The sequence below is a fragment of the Giraffa tippelskirchi genome, chromosome 6, assembly GCF_054371585.1.
Source record: "Giraffa tippelskirchi isolate mGirTip1 chromosome 6, T2T-mGirTip1v1.2.pri, whole genome shotgun sequence".
In the NCBI taxonomy this organism is placed as follows: Eukaryota; Metazoa; Chordata; class Mammalia; order Artiodactyla; family Giraffidae; genus Giraffa; species Giraffa tippelskirchi.
Genome location: NC_137280.1, coordinates 113,013,376 through 113,039,066, shown reverse-complemented (window position 1 = coordinate 113,039,066; position 25,691 = coordinate 113,013,376). Strand labels below are relative to the sequence as shown.

At 52.2% G+C, this 25,691-nt stretch overlaps 2 protein-coding genes across 6 annotated transcripts; one reads left to right on the top strand and one right to left on the bottom strand.

Annotated features, from left to right (window-relative positions):
* The first annotated feature begins 2,078 nt into the window (after positions 1-2,078).
* On the top strand, positions 2,079-22,489 carry CLTB (clathrin light chain B). 5 transcript variants are annotated; one of them, XM_081499133.1, is made up of 7 exons: positions 2,079-2,450; positions 4,055-4,063; positions 7,632-7,675; positions 16,515-16,632; positions 16,872-16,983; positions 18,692-18,745; positions 22,042-22,489. In XM_081499133.1, the coding sequence occupies exons 1-7, from the start codon at positions 2,270-2,272 to the stop codon at positions 22,211-22,213; spliced, it is 690 nt and encodes a 229-aa protein (XP_081355259.1). In that variant the 5' UTR covers positions 2,079-2,269; the 3' UTR covers positions 22,214-22,489. The 5 variants fall into 5 exon arrangements, with proteins under 5 accessions (XP_081355259.1, XP_081355261.1, XP_081355258.1 ...); XM_081499135.1 differs by lacking the exon at positions 18,692-18,745; XM_081499132.1 differs by lacking the exon at positions 4,055-4,063 and having other exon boundaries at positions 2,079-2,456.
* A 2,051-nt stretch (positions 22,490-24,540) lies between these two features.
* HIGD2A (HIG1 hypoxia inducible domain family member 2A) lies at positions 24,541-25,522 on the bottom strand. Its single transcript, XM_081499142.1, has 2 exons — positions 25,327-25,522; positions 24,541-24,973 (listed from the first exon to the last, which is right to left on the bottom strand). The coding sequence occupies exons 1-2, from the start codon at positions 25,478-25,480 to the stop codon at positions 24,807-24,809; spliced, it is 321 nt and encodes a 106-aa protein (XP_081355268.1). The 5' UTR covers positions 25,481-25,522; the 3' UTR covers positions 24,541-24,806.
* Positions 25,523-25,691: the final 169 nt, after the last annotated feature.

Genomic DNA, 25,691 nt, shown 5'->3' with positions numbered 1-25,691 from the left:
ATAATCCAACTCTCACATCCATACATGACTACTGGAAAACCCATAGCTTTGACTAGACGGGCCTTTGTCAGCAAAGTGATGTCTCTGCTTTTTAATATGCTGTCTAGGTTGGTCATAACTTTTCTTCCAAGGAGCAAACATCTTTTAATTTCATGGCTGCAGTCACCATCTGCAGTGATTTTGGAGCCCAAGAAAATAAAGTCTGTCATTGTTTCCATTGTTTCACCATCTATTTGCCATGAAGTGATGGGACCAGATGCCATGATCTTAGTTTTCTGAATGTTGAGTTTTAAGCCAACTTTTTCCCTCTCCTCTTTCACTTTCGTCAAGAGGCTCTTTAGTTCTTCACTTTCTGCCATAAGGGTGTCATCTGCCTATCTGAGGTTATTGATATTTCTCCCGGCAATCTTGATTCCAGCTTGTGCTTCATCCAGTAACTTGTATAAATTAAGTATGTAACTAATTCTGCTGATCGCTACATTAGGAAGGAGCAGGAAGGAAGGAGGAACTAGTTGGGAAGAGTGCCCACAGAGGCATTGAAGTCTCCAGGAACCAAGTAAGTACATTCATGGGTGATCACAAAGGGCGCATAGTGCGTTCACTAGTCCTTCTGTCTCTACAAAGCCTGGAGTTGACATTTAAGGCTGGTTTGTTAAACTAGGAAACTTTCCAGCTCTTTTCAGCACCTGAGGCTGCAGCTGGGGTAATGAGGAAGAGGAGTGAGATGAGTGATGGTGGAATGCTGAGCTTGCACCAGGTTGTGCAGGGCCTGAAGTTTCTTTCTTTTCCACACTACTGATAAATGATTATATTTTCATCATAAGAGTGAAACCTACATCAAAGTATTACTGTGCAAAACTGAGATTGCCCTTCAGTTTAACCTTGCTTCCACTCTCCACCCACTAAGGGAACCCACTGTTTGGGGCTCATCTTTCCTTTCTTTTTTGACCTTCAACTTTCAAATCAGAAAGAAAAAATCCTGAAGAGCTGATGGTGGTTCTTCCTCCTCACCCCACCCCTATCCCCACTTTCCCTCTCCTTTCCCCCTCCTCCCCTTCCCACTCCCCCAAGTCTGTGTTTAAATGTCAGAGCACTTATCACTCAGAGAAAATGTCTGACTATTTCCCATCTGTTGGGCTCCTAGATTGTAATCTCCCCATGGCCAGAGCTTGGGTTTTACTATGTTTTAAAGTCTGTATACTCAGGATGACTGAGTGGAGGAGTGGTAGGCTGCCTGGATAAACTGGGTTTGCCGTTCTCAACCTGGTTCATACTTGCTGCTACTGCTAAGGCACTTCAGTCGTGTCTGACTCTTTGTGACCCTATGGACTGTAGCCCGCTAGGGTCCTCTGTCCATGGAATTCTCCAGGCAAGAATACTGGAGAGGATTGCCTTCTCCTTCTCCAGGGGATCTTCCCGACTTAGGGATCGAACCCGGGTCTCCCGAATTGCAGGCAGATTCTTTACCGTCTGAGCAACCAAGGAAGCAAGGGACATTGAAGGGACCCAGCCTCCAAGTAGAGACGCCATCAGGTCACACAAACTCTGGTGGCCTGAGCTGAAGCCTCCAAATGAAGGGAAATGCATAAGAAATGTACGGAAACAACGTGGCCTTGTGGCGAAGACCCTGGACTTGCAGGAAAGATGCAATAAAGCGGTGGGTCTTAATATTACCTCTCCAAGGCTCCTGATAACGGGGCTTCATAACACCCGCCGAGCCTTGGAGAAGAAACTTGTGCAGAATTAATCAGGAGGAGTCACGTTGCGCAGCGACCACCCCCTCGGTGCTCCTGAAATCCAGGCTGCCAACCTGCAGTGACCCTGTACACGCGATGGTCCCTTGGTCCCATCTGCTTCGCTTCCGGACCCGGCAGGAGCCGCGCCAGTTCTGTGTCCTGGAGACGCGCGCTGGTGGCCGCGAGCGGGGAGCGCGGCCCCGGGCCCCTCGGGCTGCGCCGCCTTCCTGCTGCCGCCCTCCTGTGGCCGCTGAGAGGCGACCTCCGGCCGTCCTGCGGGCCTCCTCCCTCGGCCGGTGACATCACCGCATTCCCGTCCCGGCTCCTCCCGCCTGCAGCCGCAGTGACAGGCGAGCCGGGCCCGGTGGCGGAAAGGAAGTGTGGGGCCGCCGCGCTGAGCCCGTCCCCGCCGAGGCCGAGCGGCTTCCCCCGGGGTGCTCGGGTGACAGTGCCGCGGCCGCCGGGCGCAGCGCGGGGCACGCGCCGGGCAGAGCCGAGCACCAGACGGACGCTTCGGCGGAGACGCGGGGAAAATGGCTGATGACTTTGGCTTCTTCTCGTCGTCGGAGAGCGGGGCCCCTGAAGCGGCCGAGGAGGACCCGGCGGCCGCCTTCTTGGCCCAGCAGGAGAGTGAGATTGCGGGCATAGAGAATGACGAGGGCTTCGGGGCACTTGCCGGCAGCCAGGGGGGCCTCGCGCAGCCGGGACCCGCGAGTGAGGGTGAGTCAGCGAGGTGGCCTGGGTACTGGGGGTTGGGGGGGGAGATCTGGGGCTCACACCCGGGGTCCTCGGCTTCCGGGCCGTGCGGTAGAGCGAAGAAGGCCTGCTATGGCCAGCCAGGAGCAGGCCTGGGGCTGTTTGCGTATCTGAGGGGGACCTGGAGAAGGAAATGGGGAGGGGGATCTTGTGGCGTTCCCCATCTGAGGCCCCGCCTGGGGCTGAGGATCTGGTGGCTCCCGGCATAGAAATTCGTCATGACATTTCATTCCCAAGCCAGCTCCACCACTGCCTGCCTCTGGAATCCAATGCAGCCCAGCCTTGAGCTTCCCAGTAGGCTCACTGCCCCAGGCTGTGCCCTGCACGTGTGCACAGGACCTCAGACCTCCCTGACCCTTGGACTTAGCTCCCTCCTTCAGTTGGGAAAGCAGGAGGCACCCAGTGCTCTAAGAACTTACAGACTTTCTCCAAGGATCACCTGCCATCCTGCAGTCCCTGTTCTAGGCACTTTACTTAACATTTCATCATTTCATGTGCATTATAAACCCATTTCAGAGATGGCAGAACTAAGGCTCAAAATGTACACTACTGAAAGAACTAGTAAGTGGCAGAGTGAGGACTAAACCATTTCTCTCAGACTCTGAATCCTCTCCCCCTGGACACATTGTCTTCCATATGCCAGCCTCTGAGTTAGACACCAGTATGGGGGCAGGGGCACAGAGGGCTTCAGTCAGATGGGATCCTGCCCTCCTAGGTTTGGAGTTTAGTGGTTTTGCAAAGGTGCCCCAGGACTATTGGGGTTAGCTTCAGGCTCAGGGTTTGGGGCCTGGTCCTTGCAATAGCATGTTTATCAACAATGTTCCTGCTCTAGTTCTGCCTGAAAAAACAATTTCTTAAAGTTAAAAACCGGCTATCATTTTCATGGGTGCATCCAAAACAGCCCTTGCTTCCTGTTAATGTTGTCATTTGAGTGGGGGTTTATGGGCCTGTTGGAATAAGTGGTAGCTTATGTGTTTTTTAAAAAGTGTTTACAAGTAAGGCTCCTTATAGTCATATTTGTACTTATTCAACATTTACTGAGCACCTACTGTGTGCCAAACGCAGTGGGGATACAGATATGAAAAAGACAGTTCCTGTGGCTTGAGGGGCTTGAAGCATCTGTGTATCCTCTTCGTGTGAGAAACATAACAAGCCCTTTGTCACATGTAAGAAACTGGAAGCCCAGAGAGCCTGAGTGTCTTGCTCAAAGTCACACAGCCGTGAGTGACAGATCTGGGACTAGATCCCAGGCGTCTCAACTCTGGGCTCCACATTCTTTCATATGCTGTGGCAGTCACCCTGGGAGGTGATGGGATGTGGAGGTGGGGGGGTCTTTTGCTACCTAACCAAGTCAGCAGTGGATGTCTTCTGAAGGAGCAGCAGTTTCTAGCACTTTGGCACAGACCCTCACACACCCCAGGGAATTCCTAGAAAATATGGGCCCACATCTTGAGACTACCAGCTTCCCCAGTCAGGTTGACATGGGAGAGGCCCTGCTGGGAGAGCCCATGTCAGGCCACCTAAGAGAGAAGCAGGGAGAAGTCAGGCAGAGGGCTGCAGAGGTGGCTGGGGTTTGAACAGGCTGTGACCTCTCCTAGGACGGTGGGACTCCAGGGATTTATGGCCTGGATGGGAGGTTCCCTCTCCGGCAGGGGTGGTACAGGTTGGCTCCAGACCGGAGGCGGCAGGGAAGGAAGCAGGGACATGGCCCTCTGAGGGTCTCCTGGACTCACAACCACTAAAGCTGCAAATACTTAGCTGTCCTGCTGAGTGGAGCACAGGGATCTGAGAGGAGTTGTGGGATGCGGCTCAATAGGTGGCCAGATAGGATAGAATTGGTCTGACCCTCCTAGGTCTAGATGGTGATGAGTAAATAATCCCCCGGAGACTGGTGATGAGTGCCAAAAGCCTGAATAAGTTGCAGAAAATGTGCCTTAGGCTGCTGGGAGCTGGACAGAAGCTCCAGCACCACTCATCACTTCTGAGTCTTGTCTCTTAAATGATGCCCTTGTGCTGAGTGCCCTGACTTTGGGGACAGGGGCTGCTTCCCAGATGGCTCAGTGGTGAAGAATCCTCCTGCAATGCAGGAGATGCGGGTTCAATCCCTGGGTCGGGAAGATCCCCTGGAGGAGTGCATGGCAACCCACTCCAGTACTCTTGCCTGGAGAATCCCATGGACAGAGGAGTCTGGCTGGCTACAGAGTCGGACACGACTGAGCATGCATGCATGCATGTACCTCAGGGGCAACTGTTTAGAGTAGGCCTGAGCCTGAGTTTCTTTGAGTCCCTCCTCTGGGGCTGGAGTTGCGCCAGCCTGAGCAATGGATACTTTGTTTCCATTCATCAGCCTTGGGTAGGGCCCAGGAGGTTTACATTTTCACACCCAGATTTCTATGTGCCCCACCTGGCTCTGCCCTGGACTTGCCCAGTTATTTCCTGGGCAAGCCCATTTCCCCCTGATGGGACTCAGTAAGCTCCCAGGAATGTTCTGGACCCCGTCTGTCCCTGTCCCAAAAGGGGATTAGGGATCTGAGGGAAGTCACACCCACGGCTTATCCCTGGGACTCGTATCTGCCTCACTCCTGTTCTGCCGGCTTTGGACTGTGGGCTTGTGATTATTAACGTGCAGTGGGCTGGTCAGAAAGCACTGTGAGGACAGAGACTCGGAATTCTGTGTGTGGGTGTGTGCGGATTCCCAAAGAGGCTGAAGCCTTCTTTCCAAAGGGGAGCACCCATGGGACTGAGAGACTGGGTTGCAGAGACTTCCTGAAGGACAGGGTGGGCCCCTGGCTGCTCCTGCTGTTGAGGGCTCTGAGACTGGGACTGGTCAGGGTGGAGTGTGGAAGGGGGCACAACTTCCCCTCCAGAAATGCCAGGTGCACAGACCAGCATCGTGAGGACCCTGGTAACTTCAGACCCTGATAGAGGAGATGCCCCTGGAGAAGATGCTGCCACTGATTTAGAGACCAGGCCGCCTGTGCAGGAGAAACCCCATCTAAATGAGCAGGGAGGATGGCTGACAACTGTTGGTTAAAATCGATCACTGTTTGAAAACAAAATTGATTATAATTTATATCTGCTGGGGATTGTTTCCATGGGGTTAAGGATCCCTCCCTTTAGTCCCCAAGCTGAAAGCACTCTCACTGTGACTCATAGCTCTATCTGGCTGGTGAAGTGTACTTGTCCTTCTGGGGTGGTCTTGTACAGCTTCCTGAGGCTCCTGGCTAAGAGGCATTGCAGTTTCTGAGAGTCCTCAGGCCTTGCAGATAACAGCAGGCCCCCAAAGAGAAATTTAGCTTCCATTTAGCCGATACTGACTGCTCACCCATAGGAGCTAGCTGAATGGGATACAGAGCCTGATAAGGGCATGCATGACCCATGGCATGTCACAGTAATCACGTAAGAGGGTGGGGGGTACTATACAGTATTTGGGGATACTCCATAGTGGTTGAGACCTTCCATCAGTGCTCAGGGTAGAAGAGGAAGCAGTGGAGGGCTTCCCAGAGGAGGTTACTTGTGAACTGGGCTTTGGAGAACGACTGGATCCCCAAGAGCATTCTTTGGTGGAGGGAAGTAGGAAGAAAGGCATGGAATGTGGCAGAGTGTGTTTGGGGAAGGCGGAAACCAGAATAGGGTTTGTGGGAAGGACTGGTGGGAAGTGAGGCAGGAAAAATGGGCAGGGCCAGATTGCAAAGATCCTCATGAATTATGGTCCGAGGTTCAATGTATTCATTCAACAAATATTTATTGGGCTCCTGTTACGTATCAGGCACTGTTCTAGGTGCTGGATCCCAGTGATGGACAAAATAAAGTCCCTGCCCTCCAGGAGGGCTTTCAAGTGGGGTAATTAGCACATACAAAAATAAACGTATCAGGCTGTGGTAGGTGATACAGAGAAAGACTGTACAGGGGAGGAGTAGGGTGCAGAGGACGAATGTCAGGGATGGTCAGGGAAGGCCTCTAATAAGGAAGTATTTGAGTGGAGGCTGAGGGCTTGAGGGAGCAGGAGAGCCTTCCAGGGAGAGGGAACAGCACCTGTCAAGTTCCCAAGGAAGGAGCAGACCCTATGGGCTGCTGTGGTCCACGGGAACTGGCTTTCATTTTAGTTTGTGTTCCTTTTATTTTTAGTTAGAAGAGTTACGTAGGTAAGTGTATGCTTTTCATCAGCCATGGTGGTTGGTTTGAAAGAGGTTTGGGAGAGGGTGAAGATGGAGGCAGGGAGGCCTGTGAGTGGACAAAAGCCATTTAGTCCTTCTTTCTTTACTGCGTTGATTCATTTGCTATTCAACAAATAGTTTCTGGGCACTTCCTAAGTCGCAGGTATGGTACCCGGCTCTGGGGAAGACAGTGGGGAGGGTTTGGACACAGGTGTGCCCCTCCAGGTGCTCACTGCCACTAGTGGGGCAGACAGACCAAGTAGCTGTGCAGGTGGGCCAGGCAGGGGGCAGAGGGACCCCCAACTTTGAGGGTCCCTGCTGCAGCAGAAGTCACAGGAATTTGTGACTAATCAGGTGTCAGGGCAAAGGACCAGGAGGAATCATTGTTGAGGTGAGGGCCACAGCAAATCCTTCTGGGAGGGGCAGGAGGAGGAAAAACAGGCCAGGTGCTGCCTGGTAGGGGCTGATTCCTGCTCTCCCAGGTGAAGCCGTTGCTCAAGGCACCTCAGGGACAAGCGGAGACGCGCAGTTCCTTCTTTCTGAGCTCTCACAGACCCGCCCTGAGCCTCCAGCTCCTCTGCTGGCTCACTGGGCATAGGCTCTATAGGTAATCAGGCCATTCCTAACTGTGGCTGAGGGGAAATTAATTTCCGGTAGGTGAGGAAGTATTACTGGCTGGCGACCTTGGGCAATCACATAGCCTCTCTGGGCCTCAGTTTGAGAATCTGTAAAATGGGTTGATAACACACCTTGTGCCTTTCAGCACAAGGATATGGTGAAAATTAGATGTGATAACAGCTATGAGAAGGCTTTGTGAACAGTCAAGGACTGAACCCAGGTTATTTATGTGTACATGATGTCTGCATATGTGGAAGTCAGTACACACACACACGGATATATACAGAGGTTGGCTCGGTCGCTAATGTAGAACCCTGATTATAAGCTGAGCAATGAGTAATACTGTCTTCTTGTTCTCTATCAGGTTCTGAGGACATGGGGACCACAGTCAATGGAGATGTGTTTCAGGTAAGCAAGATTCTGTCCTCGTAGGGGGAGGGACTGACAGCCTGGGTCTCACGAACTTTTTGGCCCCCATCATGGGTAGGAAGAGGGCTTCAAGTTCTGTTCATTGGGATGGGAACATCAAGAAAGGTTTTGACACTTTTTTTTTTTTGGTTGTGTAGGAGAAGGGAATGAAGAATAAGGACCATACATATAAGGATCAATGGGTGTGGCCTCAGGTTGCCCATGGTAATGTCTAGCTTGCAGAGGGAGAAAGAAAGTGGCTCGCAGTAGCATGGACTAAAGGAAACACAGGGCCCTGCACATGTTTGCTACAGGTGGGAGGCTGAACCCAGTGATCATCTCCACCATGTCTGAGCATTTTCACTGGGTGGGACCCAGTTAAAAGAGATTTCACTTCTCAGAATTTTCCTAAAGAAATGGCTGGACAGGGACACTCAGATTCTTTGTACGATTATTTGTAGCAGCAGACAAACTGGAAATAACCTAAGTGCCCACTTAGGTCTTGAGGACCTGGGTAGGTAAATTGGAAAACCATGCCGTTGTTACAACGAGCAGTCAGAGCTTTCTGTATTGACATGAAAAGATGCCCATAATATAATAAATGGAAAAGCAGCTTGCAGAGTAATATGCACAGTGTGGTCCTATTTTTTATATTAGAAATATGTTTGCATGAAGATCTGAAAGGATGTGTACCAACTGTTAGCAGTGGTTAACCCCAAGGTTGTGGGAAAAGGGAGGGTAAGGAAAAGCTTTCACTTTCACTGAGTTGTTTTAAAATTCTTTGTAACGATCCTATAACACACACACTCTCTCTCACACTTCCCCTCCACCACCCCTCCACCCAAAAAAAAAACCAGCTAGTAAATACCCACTCCAGTATTCATGGGTTTCCCTAGTGGCTCAGACCATAAAGAATCTGCCTGCAATGCGGGAGATCTGGATTCGATCCCTGGATTAGGAAGATCCCCTGGAGGAGGGCATGGCTACCCACTCAGGTATTCTTGCCTGGAGAATCCCCATGGACAGAGGAGCCTGGCAGGCTACAGTCCGTGGTGTCGTAAGGAGTAGGACACGACTGAGCAACTAAGCACATCAAAGATATTTCTAGTTAAAAACTTCTCTCTACACTCACCTAAGCCCCCTCCTTTCCTACAGATCATAGGATCTGTAGGATTTTATAATGCAGATCATATTAAAACTACTTAAAGAATTTGGAACACAAATAGTATCCTCAGGACCCCACAGATGCAACAGTCTTCACCGGATGAACTTTAATTCCCACTGGACTGGGTCAAAGACCCTTGACTGCTGCAAGATCTCCTGAGCTCTGCCTTGTGGAGGAGCTGGCCTCCTAAATCCTATGGGAGAACAAACAATAGTTTCTTATGTAAGAGGGATGGGCTGGTACCTTACACAGGGCAACTGGCCAAGTCCCATTTCTGGAAAATTACTCAACTACTGGCAAGCTAGAAAAGTTAGTCTGTAGGACTTTAAGAGCTTCGTGTCTCCTTGGGCCTGCCTGAGAGTTTCAAATAAGCAGCATTGACGCCTGTCCAGTTTGGCAGAGCATAGAGACTCAGACTGCCCCTGCCCTGCACATACTCCAAAGGACTTGGCTTGACCCGAAAGGTCTGTGTCCTAAAGTGGCCCTGGAGCTGGAGATATACTTGGGACCATAGTACCTAGAACACTAGGAGCAAGATAATTTTCCATTTCTACACATTAGCACCTTGAGGCCTTCTCCCGTCCTGCCCCCTGGCCTCACTTTGCATTGAATGAATCTGAGAAACCCTAGACCTCCTCCCCAATCTCAGTGGGAATTTTTTTCTCACTGCTACCAAGAATAACCCCAGGTATGTTTATTTGTGAATCATTTGTGGTAGACCTGGGTTTGATCCCTGGGTTGGGAAAATCCCCTGGAGAAGGGAATGGCTACCCACTCCAGCATTCTGGCCTGGAGAATTCCACGGTCTGTATAGTCCTTGGGGTCACAAAGAGTCGAACACGACTGAGCAACTTTCACTTTCACTTTCATTGCACATCTGTGCCACGCTAGCATCCTTACAGGCAGGGAAGGGGGTCACAGATGACGCAAGTCACTCAGAAGCTTAGTGGCCAATTTCAGGTTCATCTGTATGTATGCAGTGTATGCTAAATCGCTTCAGTCATGTCCGACTCTTTTCGACCCCATGGACTGTAGCCCACCAGGCTCCTCTCTCCGTGGAATTCTCCAGGCAAGAATACTGGAGTGGGTTGCCATGTCCTTCTCCAGGGGATCTTCCTGACCCAGGGATCGAACCCGCGTCTCTTACATCTCCTGCTTTGGCAAGCAGGTTCTTTACCACTAGCACCAACTGGGAAGCCCTCAGGTTCGTCTAAATCTCCTGATCTGGTGCCCTTTGCTCCACCCCCTTGTTGCTGGACCAGGCAGGCCATAGGGGCCAGCTTGTGGGTGGGAAGCCCCTGCAGATTTGTCTTAGGATGGAGCACAGAGCAGGGTCTGACTTTCAAGGGTCCTGGACAGAACTTTCCTGCTACCTTACTTGATCTTTTCTGGAAGCCTGTGGGCCACTGGGAGCTTCCCTGGTGGCTCAACGGTAAAGAATCTGCATGCAGTGCAGGAGCCACAGGAGACATGGGTTCGATCCCTGGGTCAGGAAGATCCCCTGGAGGAGGGCATGACAACCCACTGCAGTGTTCTTGCCTGGAGAATCCCTGGACAGAGAAGTCCATAAAGTCGAAAAGAGTCAGATACGACTGAAGTGACTTGGCATACAACAAGCACATGGGCCACTGCGGGGTCCAGCTATGAACCTGATCCCAAACAAGGCCTAAGGATAAGCCTGTCCAAACCTATTCTAATTCTTTCTGCCGCTGCCAGGGGCAGGGAGAGAAGGCCCCGGCGGGACTCCCTCCTCTTACACAAGCTCTCTTCCTTTCCCCACCCACTTGGCCATCACCCCGAGCTACTTAGAGGAATCAACAGCTCAGCTCAGCTTAGCTCTAGCTGGTCAATCCCCAGGATCGGCTATGCCTCATCCTCCTGGCTACCCATGGCGTCACAGCACGTGCTGGGCCAGCCTGGCCCCTGGAAGCCCTCGTGGTGGTCTCCAGTGTCCAGCGGAGGGGTTCCTCGGGAGAGGGGTGCCACCAGAGAGCCGGGCCGAGACAAGCCCGGCCCTGATTGTAGCCTCCTGCCTTTTGGTCCCAGCCATTCCCAGATGCCTTCCCTTTTGAGCGTGGGAGGGGCTCCAAGCATTCCTGCAGCCCCGGGTGAGCCCTCCCAGGCTGTCAGGCCCCTGGCAGCTGACCTGATTTCCTCACTGGGACAGTCAAGTGATTAAGGAGGAGCCCGTCCGTGACTCTTCCAGCCTCACTGCTCACTGGCAGGGGCAGGGCTGGAAAATAAGGGCTGGAAAATAAGTCCAGATCAGTGGGTGAAGGGGAGCCAGCAAACAGCTTCTCAGGACCTCGTCTGCCCACAGCACCACTGCGTTCTCCTGGTTGTGGTGATGGCACAGGGTGGCCGGCCGACTGATGGTGGGAGGGCTGCCATGAGCAATGGTGCAGAGCCATGCAGCTCTGCCACCTGCACACATGCTGTCCCCAAGCCTACAGGCTACAGCGGTTGCAGGGCAGTTATCACATTCAGGCCCCACTTCACACCTGGAGTGTGATGTTGTCACTCTCATTTGACAGGTGACGACACCTAAGGAGCACAAGGAGGGGACTTCTTAAAGGTTGCACATCCAGTGAGTGGCAGGAGAAGACTTAAAGCCCAAGTCCCTCTGATGCTGTGTTCCAGGTTCTCCCCATGCCCTCCACATCGCTTTGCAGGCAGCCCACATTCTGAGTGCCACGCACTATGCTCAAGGCCTTGGAGGTAGAGGCAAATCCAATGGCTGTTGGTTCTCAAAGAGCTCAAGTGACAGAGACCTGAAAGTTGGGCAGGACAGCAAGGGCTCAGGTGTGGGGCTGGTCTCAAGAGCCAGGAGTCTGAGTTCTTACTATACATCAAAATGAAAGTATCAGTTGCTCAGTCGTGTCCGACCCTTTGTGACCCCATGGACTGTAGCCTGCCAGGCTCCTCTGTCCATGGGGATTCTCTAGGCAAAAATACTGGAGTGGGTTGCCATTCCCTTCCACAGGGGATCTTCCCAACCCAGGAAGGAACCTAAGTCTCTTGCATTGAAGGCAGATTCTTTACCATCTGAGCCACCAGGGAAGCTATTCTTCATTGGGCACCACCCAAAAGCTTTAATGGATTAACTCATTTCATCTTCCCAACGCTACTATCATGTAGGTTCCATACATTATCCCCACTTTACCGATGAGGAGAAGGAGGACACACAGGGAGGTTTAATAGCTCTGGTTACACAGCTGGAAAGAGCTGGGACCTGAAGCAGGCTCAGCCGCTAGATGCTGCACTGAAGTCAGAGAGTGCAACGCATGCTGGAAGTGGGTTCCAGGCTGCCCAGGGGGAGGTGGGTGGTCCTGGCTGGGAGGACAGCATGTACAAAGGCACAGAGGATAAGATGCTCAGTCTGGGGCTGCTGCAGGGAAGGGTGTGCTGGGGGAGCCCGAAGAGACCACAGGTACAGGGCCAAGAGACCACAGGTACAGGGCCGAAGAGACCACACATACATGGCCGTGTGCCTGCAGGTGGGAGGCATAGGGGTGTGTGGGGGGCGGGAACAGCTCCCAGCCAGAGCCTATCAGGGGGCTGCGTTGGTGGAGGAGGCGGGCTCAGCTTGACCGGGCTCTCCACTCAGAGCCTGGGGCACAGCCACCTCTGGGCACCACTTGCTGGGGCCACACTGAGTGATGATGCCCCTGGATGTGGAGTGCAGCTGCTCCAGGCTCCTCTCCTCAGCCCTCCTAACCTCCCTCCATCCCCAGCATCTACTCCAGCTGCTTCTACACCCAGACCGAGGCGCTGTGGTGAAGTCTGGAGGGAGTCAGACAATCTGGGCTTCATTTCTGTTTTTTCCTAGCTGGACGACCTTGGACTAGTCGCTGCTTTGAGCTGGATTTGTCATTTGTAAAATGGGGATGAGAAGCCCTCCCCTGCTGTCCCCACAGGTCTGTTGAGGACAGTGCTCTGTAGCCTTAGAAGCTTCTTATCCCTGAGCTAGCCACTAAGTGAGCCAAGGAAGGTATGAAGGCACGTGTGAGAGAGACAGGGAGTGGGGCTTGGGACAGGGCATGGTCTCTAATCTTGGGATGGTAGACGTGTTACGGAGGAAAAAATCACATGACACAGAAGTGACTTTGGCCCCTGTTGGCTATGTGTGGCCGGTGTGTTACACCTAAGAATTCAGTTTGAATTCTGGCTCTGCCAGTTGCTGACTGGGTGACCTTGGGACTTTGAAGCTAGACTTTTTCCTACTTGTAAAACAACGATAATAAAACCCATCATGAAGGTTTGTGAAGGCCAAATAGAACCATTTAATTGCAGGTTCTTTGCAAGTTTGTAAGCACTCTAACCTGTGAGTCTTAATTTTAGGGCAGTATTGAAGGAGATGGTGGGGCTTCCTAGGTGTCTCAGTGGTGAAGAACCTGCCTGCCAATGCAGGAGATGCAGAAGATGCTGGTTCCACCCCTGGGTTGGGAAGATCCCCTGGAGTAGGAAATGGCAACCCACTTGAGTATTCTTGCCTGGAAAATTCCATGGATAGAGGAGCCTGGCAGGCTACCGTCCATGGGGTCACAGAGTCAGATACGACTGAGCATGCACACACTTCTAAAGGAGATGGTGATCCTGAAGGACACCATGGAATGACTTCTACGCCTCCAGCCCACCTCTCTCAACCCATCTCATCCACACATGGCAGCATGTCTGTACTCACATTTTCCCAAAGGTACCAGCCTCACGTGGTCCTTACGCTGCCAACTCTTGGTCTGAAATGCCCTTTCCCTGTCTCTTCCCAGCCTACTCTGCTCCCAGGCTAGAAACGTCATGCCCTCCCTTGTCCCTCCTCTTTTCATGACCCATGTTATGCATGTACCCCAAGTCATGGTCCTCATTTGTGAGAGACTCCCTCTGCCAAGCTCCTGGATGATGGGCCAACTTGTTCATCTCTGTCCCCAAGCCTGAACATATGTTAATTCATTCAAGAGATGTTCTTGAACTCCTCTTACAGCCAGGCCCTCCCTGTCCTAGGTCCTGTACAGAGATAGTCTCTGTCTGCATGGAACTCACTTACCGGGGAGGGGTGGGGGCAGATAGTAAAGAAAGTCAGAAAGTGTTAGTTGCTTAGTCATGTCCGACTCTTTGCAACCCAAGGACTATAGCCCACCAGGCTCCTCTGTCCATGGGATTTCCCAGGCAAGAAATACCGGAGTGGGTCACCATTCCCTTCTCAAGGGAGTCTTCCTGACCCAGAGATCAAACCCAGGTCTCCCGCATTGCAGGCAGATTCTTTACTGTCTGATCCACCAAGGAAGCCAGTCTTTTAAGATATCATGAGTACCAAGAAGAAATAAAATGTAGCACCTGGATAAACACATAGACACTAAAGTAACTGCACTTGTCTGCAGATGGGACATTCTATAGGATTGGGTAGAGGTCCTGGTAGCTTGGCCTCAGGACAGGGTTGTTCCCAGACCTGGACAGGGTGGGGCTCACCCTACATCAGTGATCAACTTGTGTTGTCGAGATTAGGGCCCTGGAAAGGCCCCTTGAGATGTCATGAGAGCCTCTCTGAATTGAAACATAATGCTGGGCAGGAAGGAGGAATAAGGGCAGTGCCCCAGCTGCCCCACCCAAGGGTGGGTCTGATCCGAGGAGCCAGGCAGCTCTGCCTTGCCCTCGGCCTGCCCTTCTCTCTCCCCAGGGAGATGCAGCTCTTATGTCCATCTGCGTGCTGCTTCACTTTGCTGCCCACAGCTCCTTGGACAGACACTCAGCACTTCCTCTGAACCGGCACATGCTAGTTCCAGGGGGGAATCTTCATCCACGTGGCCACTGCTTGTTGAACACCAGCTGTGTGGGCAGCACTGGACAGACGCTGTTGGGTGGGGAGAAGACATTAAACAACCCTGGGATTCATGACAGTTTGATGAGTGCTTGAGCAACAGAGCAGTGAAAGGAGGGACGGGTTCATAGGGCTGTAAACAAGGTTCTGCCCTGCTGACAGGGATCTCGCAGTCCAGCCAGGAGACACCCACGGTAGAAGGCGAAGGCTGTGAAAAGGAGCACAGGGAGAGGAAGGGCTGTGAGATCTGCTTGGGGATTTGGAAATACCCCAGAGCTGGTGACTTCTGAGCTTGAAACTCGTGGGATGGAATAAGATTTCATCAGCTGGAGGAAGGAAGGGAGACAATTGCAGGCCAAAAGCACGGAGGAGACAAAGGTAGGGCAGCATGGATGTGGGATGGGTGGAGACAGGAATGCACGGGGCGGACAGAGCGCCAGAGTGGGAGTGCTGAGAGATGGGCTGGATCGTAAAAAAGCTCTGGCTCTGCGAGAACAGAGGGAAGCCCCATCCTGTCTGGGCTGAGTTCTCAGCCTGCCACGCTTGGAGTACCCTACCCTGGCAGGCAGCCTGGAGAATTGGGCAGAGCCCCGGCCCGGAAGTCAGAGGAGGCTTGGACTCCGGCCCCAGGTTCTACCTCTACATTGTGCCATCTCTCCTGGCCCCAGTTTCTGCCCCTATAAAATGAGAATGAAGAAGAAGAAGAATCCTAGCTATCATTTACTGAGCCATCACTCCATGCCGGGCACTCTTATAAATTTCTTATAAGTACTGTTGCATCAAATCCTCACACCAGCTCTTAGAGGTAGTTTTATTATCATCTCCATTTCAGATAAGAAAACTGAGGTCAAGCAAGGTTGAGTTACACACATGTAGTAGGCAGTAGAGATGGGATCTGAACCCAGATGGTCTGGCCTCCAAGTCTGAATTTCCCATCACTGCACAATCTTAGCTAACCCCACCCTGCCTACCTCAGGACTATTCACTCAGCAAATAGTTACAGAGTACCTGCTCTGTGCCAGGCACTATGCCGGGTGCTGGGGACACAGCAGGGAACAGGACAGGCAAATCCCTGCTGTCACAAATGTGACATTCTGATAGAGGAGACAGACAATGGAAAAGTAAATGTATTATAAAATGAGGCCATTTGGGGCTGTGTGTTATTGGCTGAATAAAACTAACAGTGCTCGGTCATGTCCGACTCTTTGCGACACCATAGACTATAGCCAGGCAGGCTCCTCTATCCATGGGATTCTCCAGGGAAGAATACTGCAGTGAGTTGCCATTTCCTCCTCCAGGAGATCTTCCCCACCTAGGGATCAAACCTGAGTCTCCTGTGGTTCCTGCATTGGCAGACAGGTTCTTTGCAATTGAGCCACGTGGGAAGCCCACAACTAACAGAGTGGAACTTTAATGATAGAAACACAGGGAACTCTCTGTGTGCCAAGAAGCATTTGAAGTTCTTTACACTTTTAAAACTCGTTTCATCCTCCTATTAACCCTATGGAGCGGGTGCTATTTTGTAGCCCGTTTTATGGTGAGGAAAGCCAGGCACAGAGAGGTTGAGTAACTTGCCCAGGGTCACAGAGGGGGAAGAGTGACTGGTGAGGGGCAGAGCAAGTGCAAAGGCAGGGTACAGTCCCAGGAGATAGTGGGCATGACGTGGTTTGAGATGTGAGGGGTTTAAATAAAACCGATGTGTAGGGTTTTATTGCTTATAGAAATGGCAACACTTTGACCCAGAAGTGGCTGAAGAATAAAGGGAAATTAGTGGCCTCTGTAACTGGAAAGGAGTAGTCGAGGAGCAGAGACAGAGGGGCAGGTGGACAGACTGCGTACACTGCCATCTGTCTGTGTCCTAGGAGGCCAACGGTCCAGCGGATGGCTATGCAGCAATCGCCCAGGCGGACAGGCTGACGCAGGAACCCGAGAGCATCCGCAAGTGGAGAGAGGAGCAGCGGAAACGGCTGCAGGAGCTGGGTGAGGACAGGGCTGAGGCTGCGAGCTGGGCTGGGCCCCCTGAGTCGGGGCTTCCCACTGGGCTGGTGGTTTGGGACCACCACCATGGTCGGGAGGGAAGCCTTAAAGTACACGAGGCCCTGCCGCCCCTTAGTGTGGGAACTGGCTGAGGACGGAGCTGAGGGGAGAAGCCACCAGGGCAGCTGTGCCTCATGTTCCTCCGGGAAAGCTGCTGCTCATTCACCTGTTGGGGGTCGCAGATGCTGCTTCCAAAGTGATGGAGCAGGAGTGGCGGGAGAAGGCCAAGAAGGACCTGGAGGAATGGAACCAGCGCCAGAGTGAACAAGTTGAGAAGAACAAGATCAATAACCGGTGAGCAGAGCTATCAGGCCATGAGTGGGCTATGGGGACACGAGGGGGCTGTGGGGACATAAGGGGGCGGTGGGAAAATGAGAGGAGCCATGGTGTGGGGGATGGTCACAGGGATGGGTGATTTGGTGGCAAGAACACAGAGGAAGGAGAAGCCAGATCCCCAGGGCTGTTTCCTCAGTGGCCTGTGGAGCTCAGCACCCTGAATGCTGAGGAGCTGGTGACTGTAAGCTCTCACCTCCTCTCCATGACAGAGAAAAGCGAGTCTCTCAGTCGATGGACAAGGTCTTAGGACCCACTGGAATGTGAACCAGGTGACCCTGGAGCCCAGTGGCCAAGAGCTGGACCGGGGGCCCTGTGGCCATGGTTAGCATCACAGAGAACACAGGCCTGGCTGGGAGGGAAGAACCAAGCCGTATGCAGGGTTTCCCTGCTTATTGAAATGACAACTCTTCGACTCAGAAGTGGCTGAAGAGTAGAGGGAAATTTGTGGCCTATGTAACTGGAAAGGCCAGGGGAAAGCGGGCAGGCACAGTGGGCTCGGGCTGAAACCAAGTCCATCAGCGCTCACTTTTACTGTCTCTTGGCCCTGCTTTCCTTCCCCCCACCTTCACTCTTGGGCATACACCCCAGGGATGGGACCCAAGGTGGCCGCCAGCAGCTCCAGGCTCCTGCTCTATTTTCTTGGAAACTCCAGTGAAAATAAGCCTCTCGCCCCCAGCAGCTTCAGCTGGTCTGGTGTGGAGTCATATGCTCATCCCAGGCCCAGTGACTGTCCCAGAAGCAGAGACTCTCCGATGGACCCAGATTGGGTCTCATTCCTTGGGTTGTGCATGGGGTCCGGTCCCACACAAACCACAGGGACTGGGCGGGGATAGCTGATGCTTTACAGGACAACCAGGATGCCCTTCCAGGTGTTGGGCAGGAAAGACAGTGGAGACCCACCAGAGAACCCCTTGCAGAAATGGTCTCTGCCCAGAGAGTGCCCGGCAGCCCCTGCCTTTGAGGCTGTGCCCTTGAAGGCACCAGACCCGCCAGGAAGGGGAAGGCTGGCTCTGGGAAGCCTCCAGCTTCCGTTCAACAAGCTGCTGCCTGCCAGTCCCTGGGCTGGGCCCTGGGGAGGCGGAAATGAGAAGGACTGCATCTGTGTCCTCAAAGAGCTCAGCAGTGGGCACACGTGTGCTGGGCTGGTCTCGGGAGCAGGACCTCTGCAGGAAGGCTGTGGAAGCAAGGGATGTGGGCAGGGGAGGGGGCCTTCAGGTCTGGGGACCTGGGCTTTGGAGGACAACTAGGAGACCAGGGAACAGCATGATGTGAAAGAAAGGCTGTTGTCTTGTCTTTCTTTCTGTCCAAGAAAGGCTTGGGCAGCAGGGAGAGAGGCGGGAGGGAGGCCTGAAGGGAGGGCTCACGTGTGCAGGGCCTCGGATGTGAGGGTTGGGAAGACACGGGCTATGGGAGCCACTGGAGATTTGTGAACAGGAGGAATAACAGGATAAGGCCTGAGTTTTAGAAAGGTCCCCCTCCTCGGGTGGGTGGAGGATCTCCGCTCTCCTCTCTGGGCTGTGGAGGGTTGCTGAGCCTTCCAGAACTGTGCTTCCTAACACGTCTCCAGCTGGAGGTACTAATGCTGATTTCTCTTTCTCTTTAACCCTCTGCCTGTCTGTCCATCTTGCCCTGCTGTTCTCCCCTCACCTAACCCCCTTCCCCCAAGGATCGCTGACAAAGCATTCTACCAGCAGCCAGATGCTGATATCATCGGCTACGTGTACGTGTCTCCTTTGCTCCTCTGCTGGGGGCCCTGTGTGTGGCTGGCAGTTTCTTGAGTCTCTCACTGGTGGGGTATGAATGAGTGTGGTTGGGCCTGGGGCAGTGATCAGAGAATGAGGTGAGCCCGCAGGGTGGACATAGGCACCAGCCTTCACCTCCATGCCCTCAGCAAATGTGTACTGAGCATCTTTGAGACAGATTTGCTAAATCCAAGCAGAGACAAGGAAAGAATGCTGGCCATCCCCAGGTGAGAGAAGCAAAGGGCTAAGCAGCCCAACTCCCCGCCGCCCTGAGATGGCCCTCGGGGGTGGGAGGTGGGAGGTGGGGTGAGTCTTCCGTTGAACAAAACAAGCATGGAGTGCCTGGTGCTGGAGGTATAAAGCATGCACTGCCATCCCCCACCTCCTGCCTGAGTGCGCTGTTCTCAGAGCTCCAGCCTGAATTTGGCTGCGAGCCCCTGCCCAGACCATTACTGGCCTGTCTCATGTTCCTGGTTTGGGGTCTAGCTGGTCCTGTGCCTAATCCAGACGAGAGATTTCTTCTCATAGTTAGCTGGGTGGTGTGTTGGGGATTGTGAAGCTGAAGGAGAAAAAAAAGCAGTGATGAGTGTCTGATGACTGCCTCGTGCATATGTGCCAAATATTTGCTGTTCCTTGCTCTGGGTACGCCCTTGGCAGCTCTCTCATACTGTTTGGGCTAACCCTCCTCTCACAGAACCTGGGACACACCAAAATAACAGCCTTCCACTCCTTCCTCTGTCCACTCTCCTATTTGTCCAGTTCTTATTGGTGCTTACCCAATGCCAGTCTCCGGTCAAACAGGGATAAGATGCACACAGTCCATCCCCTTAAGTTGCTCATGGTTGGAGGTGTGTTGTGATAAGAGCTGCTCACAAGGACACGCAGGGCTCCCACAGAGCCACCCACTGCAGGGGGAGCTTCAGAGATGTGGGACCGCCCCTGGCCCTTAAAGCGAGAGATGGAGTTTGCTGTATGGGGAGGGTGAGAAGAGAAGGGTGTCCTCAATGGGAAAAGCTGCTGGGGCAAAGGCTATGAGAGGGGAAATACCTAGTGGCCTGCAGTGGCTGGGGTGGGGGGCATGGGGGGGCGGGGAGAAAGTCAGTTTGGAGCCAGTTGAAGAAAGCCTGTAGTGTGATGTTTAAAAGCTCAGACCTGATCCTGAAGGTAGCGGAGAGCCATGGGAGGTTTCAAGCAGGAGAGTGGGGATGGCAGAAAGGCATTGGTGCTGGAGAACACCACAGGGGGTTCTTTGCTCCTGCTGTGCCTGAAGAGGTGACCCAAGGAGCACCCAAGGGAATCCCGAAGAGAGGAAGAGTCTAGACCAGCGTGTCTCAGACCTGCACGTACCTATGCATCAGCAGGGGCTCTTGTCAAAATGGAGATTCTGACTCAGAAAGACTGAAGTGAGGCCATGATTCTGCATTGCCAACAAACTCCATGGTGATCCGGTGCTGCTGGACCATGAAGCCCACTTTGAGAGCAAGGTTAGAGGGGAACCTCTTGACCCGGATAGCTCAGTTGGTAAAGAATCGACCTGCAATGCAGGAGACCCCCGTTCGATTCCTGGGTCGGGAAGATCCCCTGGAGAAGGGAAAGGCCACCCACTCCAGTATTCTGGCCTGAAGAATTCCATGGACTGTATAGTCCATGGGGTTGCAAAGAGTCGGACACGACTGAGCGACTTTCACTTCACTTCACTTTTAGACCCGGAAGAGAGAGCTTCAAAGATCGCTCCTCTCAGCCCTGCTGGTTAGCCAGCTCCACTCAGAACCTTACATTTTCCCAAGCCCACACACACATGTTGCGTTGCTGGGTTCTCAGTCCAGTGAGATGGATCAGCAAAGATGAGACACTGCTTCTCACTTTATAGATTAGGAAATGAGCACACAGCAGGAAAGCAAGATCACTAGGCAGGGGCTGGGTCACCTGATCCAGGGCTGGCTCATCCTGCATCCCTCCGGATCACCTGGAGAGTGATCACCTGCCATCAGCTAGTGCCTGGCACTTGGCAGAAATGGTCTTGCTTGCGATGCAAGGGGGACTGCTAAGGAGAGAGGGGCTTTAAGGACACTTGCTGGTCAAACAGAACACAGACCCAGCCCTCCCCACCCCAGAATCCCTTATTGTCTTTCTCTTAATGACTCCCACACTTACGTTTTGTCCACAAAACTATGTTTATTATACTTTATTTCCCCATTGTTCCTTCATCAGTGGCTTCTGTAACTATCAGCCAGAACTTCTGATGAAGAAATGACCACTTTCCATCCTAATTTGATTCTAACCAAAAGCAAAGACTCCAGTGGAGCATTCCCCAGGCTGAGAGAATAGTCATTCTGTGCTAAAGAGTTCTGTAGTGAAATACGGGTGATTGTTTTGAAGATCTTTAATTGATTCTTTTACACATTTTTGACCACAACCTTTTCTGAAGAACACTCATAAGGTCCAGAGAACCCTGAGGCAATGCTGAATCAGAGATTTCAGTTAGGTGGTTAGTAAATGTCCTGTCCAGTTCTGGGAAGTGTTGAAAATAGCTGAGGTATTACATTGATTCCTCCAAGGGCCTTTAGGTGTCAGGAGCCCCAGTTTGGGAACTCTTTTCTTTTTTTTTTTTATTGGAGTATAATTGCTTTACAATGTTGTGTTAGTTTCTGCTGTACAAGGAAGTGAATCAGCTATATGGTGGTTCTGGGAAAACTGGAAAGCTGCATGTGAAAGAATGAAATTAGAATACCAGCTAACATCATACACAAAAATAAACTCAATGGATTAAAGACCTAAAGGCAAGACCAGATACTACAAACAGAATACTCTTTGACATAAATCACGGTACTGTTTTTTTTGGATCGGTCTCCTAGAGTAATGGAAATGAAAGCAAAAATAAACAAATGGGACCCAGTTTGGGAACTCTTGATGGAGAGGTAATGAACAGAGAGTGCTGGGGCAGGGGTAGGCTACTTGAGCTTCGGTGGCAAGGGAAGACCTTTCTGAGGAGGTAAGGCCTGCACTCAGACCTGAATGACAGGAAACAACAAGCTGTGAGCAGGTCTGAGGGAAGACCTCAAAAAAGGCCCTGAGGACCCAGTGAGGGTTCCTCTGATGGCAAAGCTCTTCCTGGGGGCCTGAGGTCAGAGGTCATGGAGCCGGGGAGGAGATGTCTTGGTAAAGTACCCCATAGTAGGCTGCACGAAACAGCCTTGCTCCGTGGGAGCAGAGCATCACTGCTTCGGGGAAGAGGTAGACCGCTCTGAAACCTCTGTCCTGTCTCCACTTGCAGGGCATCTGAGGAGGCTTTTGTGAAGGAATCCAAGGAGGAGACCCCAGGCACAGAGTGGGAGAAGGTGGCCCAGCTGTGTGACTTCAACCCCAAGAGCAGCAAGCAGTGCAAAGACGTGTCCCGCCTGCGCTCGGTGCTCATGTCCCTGAAGCAGACACCGCTGTCCCGCTAGGAGTCTGCAAGCAGCATGGCCGCCAAGCAGGGGCCGGGCCGGGCAGAGGAGGAGCAGCTGCTTTGGCCAGGGGGCGGAAATGTCTCCCACAGCTGCTACACAGCCTATTCTGTTCCTCCCCATCTCCCGGGCCGGGAAGGGGAACCCTCACCCCCTCACCCGTCATCCCCTCACGGCCCAATGGCCCAGCCCCTCACACCTCCTCTCAGTCCACAAAATTGTGACTGTCCTTCCTGATGTATTTTTTTTTTCTTGGCTTAAAGGGTGTGTTGTTAACTCTTTTTACACTTATTTATTATCATTCTCATTTCTCTGGAAGCCACAACTGGTGTCAGGGCTTGCTTTGTGCTTAGAACCTCCCCAGCTTCATGGACTAGAGAGAAGGTAAGGCTGTTTCCCTGGTAACCCAGGAGCTCCCAGCTGGAAGTGGGGGAACCCATCTATGTCTGCTGCCTCCAGCTCCAGGAGAAGACAACCAACCTCTCACAGGATGCATTTGCAATTTCAATCCTTTCTGATCGAACAAGCCTGTGAGATAAGGATTTGGGAGAAACAAACAGTGACTACACCTTCTCTCTCTTCAACAGAGGTTACACACAGGTTACATTCAAGCCATTGTAGTCTGAAGTGTTGAAAAAGATTTAATTGCCAACCGTATTAGTTTCCTGCTGCTGCCGCCAAGTCGCTTCAGTCGTGTCCGACTGTGCGACCCCATAGATGGCAGCCCACCAGGCTCCCCCGTCCCTGGGATTCTCCAGGCAAGAATACTGGAGTGGGTTTCCTAGCACTGCCATAACCACATTGTCTGGCTTAGAACAACAGAATATATCGTCTCACTGTTCTGGAGGTCATTAAGTCTGAAACCATGGTGTCACCATTCCTCTAAAGGCCCTAGGGAAGGAGCTGTGTTCCTTGGCTTGTACATACTTTACTACAATCCTGAGTTTATCATCACATCCCCTGTTCTCTATACATGTCTGCTTTTGTGTCCAAACTTCCCCTTTGTATAAGCACACCAGTCATACTGGATTAGGGTCCACCCTACTGACCTCATTTTAAATCGATTACCTCTGAAAAGACCCTATTATCAAATAAGATCACCTTCTGAAGAACTGGGGTTAGGACTTTCAACTAACCTTTTTTTGGTGGGGGTTAGAGGGGGAGGAACAGCAACAAGTTAAAAATAGTAGCCATCCTCTCTAGAAGTGCCATAGCCCTCACCCCTTCATGTCTGTTCCGTGTGGAGACCAAGGGTCACCACAGTGTACTACTTTACACTTAGAATCTCTCTCTTACAGCTCAAAGACCTTAATGGGGGGCAAGAAGCTTTGCTGGTCTTAGTCATACAGCTGGTGTTGAAACTGATGGAGCCACGGATGGAAGGAAACAGAATCTGAGTCAACACTAAGGATGACTGGAAATCAGGAACACCTGTTTGAGACTTTACATGAATGAGAAACTCATGAGGTGCCTCTCTCCTTGAGTTTGCTCAGATCTCCAGCCTCCTTTTCTCCTTAACCATAAAATACTAGGTACTGCCACAAATCATTGGCAAGCTTTGGGATTACCCTGTGCACTGTTTCTATTTCATCAGGCTGTGTCTCTTAAGCCTCAGTTTCTTGTTCTGTAAGATGCATCAAGAACCAAGCTGAGATGGTCTAGATCAGCCTTAAGTGTTCTCAGGAGGTGGTACTGGAGTCAGGAACAGAAGTGGAGGGCAGAAGCATGGCAGACCTCATAGGAAGGAAGGTTTTCTACTTAGTTTAAAAATTGTTGGAAAAATCAGTCCCCACCCCTGAGCCTGGCCCCCCATATAACATCACTGTAGAGACTGTCTTGTTGTTCAGTTGCTAAGTCATGTCAGACTCTTTGCTATCCCATGAATATAGCACACCAGGTTTCCCTGTCTTTCACTATATCCTGGAGTTTGGACAAATTTGACTACTCAATCAGTGATGCCATTCAACCATCTCATCCTCTGTCACCCTCTTCTCCTCCTGTCCCCAGTCTTTCCCAGCATCAGGGACTTTACCAATGAGTTGGCTCTTTGCATCAGGTGGCCAAAGTATTGGAGCTTCAGCATCAGTCCTTCCAGTGAATATTCAGGGTTGATTTCGTTTAAGATTGACTGGTTTGATCTCCCTGCTGTCCAAGGGACTCTCAAGACTGCCTACTTTTAATAAATACCTCGGGGGGACTGTTGTCAGGAAAGTTTGAGAATCAGTAGACTACTGGATTTCTAAAAGACCCTGCAGTCTTTAGTCTGTTTTCTCCTAAAACCAAAGACCAAAAACCATGGCGGTGAGATAGGAATGAATTCACTAAACTACAAGTGAATCAGAATTTATTAGGTAGAAAGTGGGGAAGGTGCGGCACAAACAGAAGTAGGCAACACGCAAACTGAACCGAACCTGAGATTCCGGGGCCGGGGCGGCCGGGTAGGAATCTGTCGTTTACACAATTGGTCACTTCCACCCGCACTGATACAGGGCTTGTTAGGGGAGTTTGAGGGAGTCATTTCAGTGGTAGGACCGGTGGTTCCGAAATGCTGTATACACCACCTCTGTGAAGCTTTCAAGGTGAGGCCACCGGTTCAAGGTCGAGATTTCAGAGTGGACGCAGCCACACCCACCAAGATGGCTACGATCGTGAAGCCCTGGGCGGCGATCCGGGTACGCATCATGAGCTGGGAGCGCTGGCTCTGTCCCCGGTGGAAGCAGTAGAGGCCATAGGTAAGAGCAGCCGCAGTGCCCAGGCAGCCTGAAGAGGCGACCAAGCAGGTGGGAAGTGGCAGGTCCGGCTCTAGAGGGCCCCTCCCCTCTTTGGGCTTCCCTCTCCAGGGTCAAGATACCCCTTTAACAGGAGCTGAGGAGAGCGCGCTGTGGGGTGGGGCCGAGGTGGGAGGGGTGGGCAGGGGGGGTCCTAGGAGTCAGAGTCCGCCTCGTCCCAGCGCCCCCAATCCCGTCCAGCTCCTACTCCAATCACGTTCACCCCTCACCGCCCGGCCCCTTCTCATTCCGGTCACCCCACCGGGGTCCCGGTCCTCCCCAATTTCATTCCCTCTACATCACTGCCCTCTTGGTCTACAGTTCCTACAGCTCCCGCTTGCTTACCTATGGGTACCAATGGGTTCTCGCGGGTCTTGCGAATAAACTTTTCCTTGAAGCTTTCCGAAGTGCTGTATACACTGGGGCTAAAGCCTTCAGTGACTGGGGGCTGCGATGGTTCAAAGGGTGCCTCCGGAGTGACACGGCCAGGAGTCCCCATGTTTCAGGCAACAGCAGTAGGCGAAAATTCGGACGCTAAGTCCCGCCTCCTGATGAGGTCATTAAAAGGGGGCAGGGAAAAGGGCTTTGCTGAACGTTTTACGCAGGCGCGTTCGCTCATGGTATTCTGGGAGTTATAGTAACCGGCCTGTGCGGCTGCGAAGAAGATTGAGTTTCCCGAAAGCCTGCAAAACCACGTGCTCCACTAGCCG

Coding starts and splice junctions, on each gene's coding strand:
- CLTB (XM_081499133.1), top strand. CDS start 2,270: ATGGCTGATGACTTTGGCTTCTTCTCGTCGTCGGAGAGCGGGGCCCCT. Junction 7,676..16,514: donor TCAATGGAGATGTGTTTCAG/GTAAGCAAGATT, acceptor TCTGTGTCCTAG/GAGGCCAACGGTCCAGCGGA. Junction 18,746..22,041: donor GCTGATATCATCGGCTACGT/GTACGTGTCTCC, acceptor CTCCACTTGCAG/GGCATCTGAGGAGGCTTTTG.
- HIGD2A (XM_081499142.1), bottom strand. CDS start 25,480: ATGGGGACTCCTGGCCGTGTCACTCCGGAGGCACCCTTTGAACCATCG. Junction 24,974..25,326: donor GAACCCATTGGTACCCATAG/GTAAGCAAGCGG, acceptor TCGCCTCTTCAG/GCTGCCTGGGCACTGCGGCT.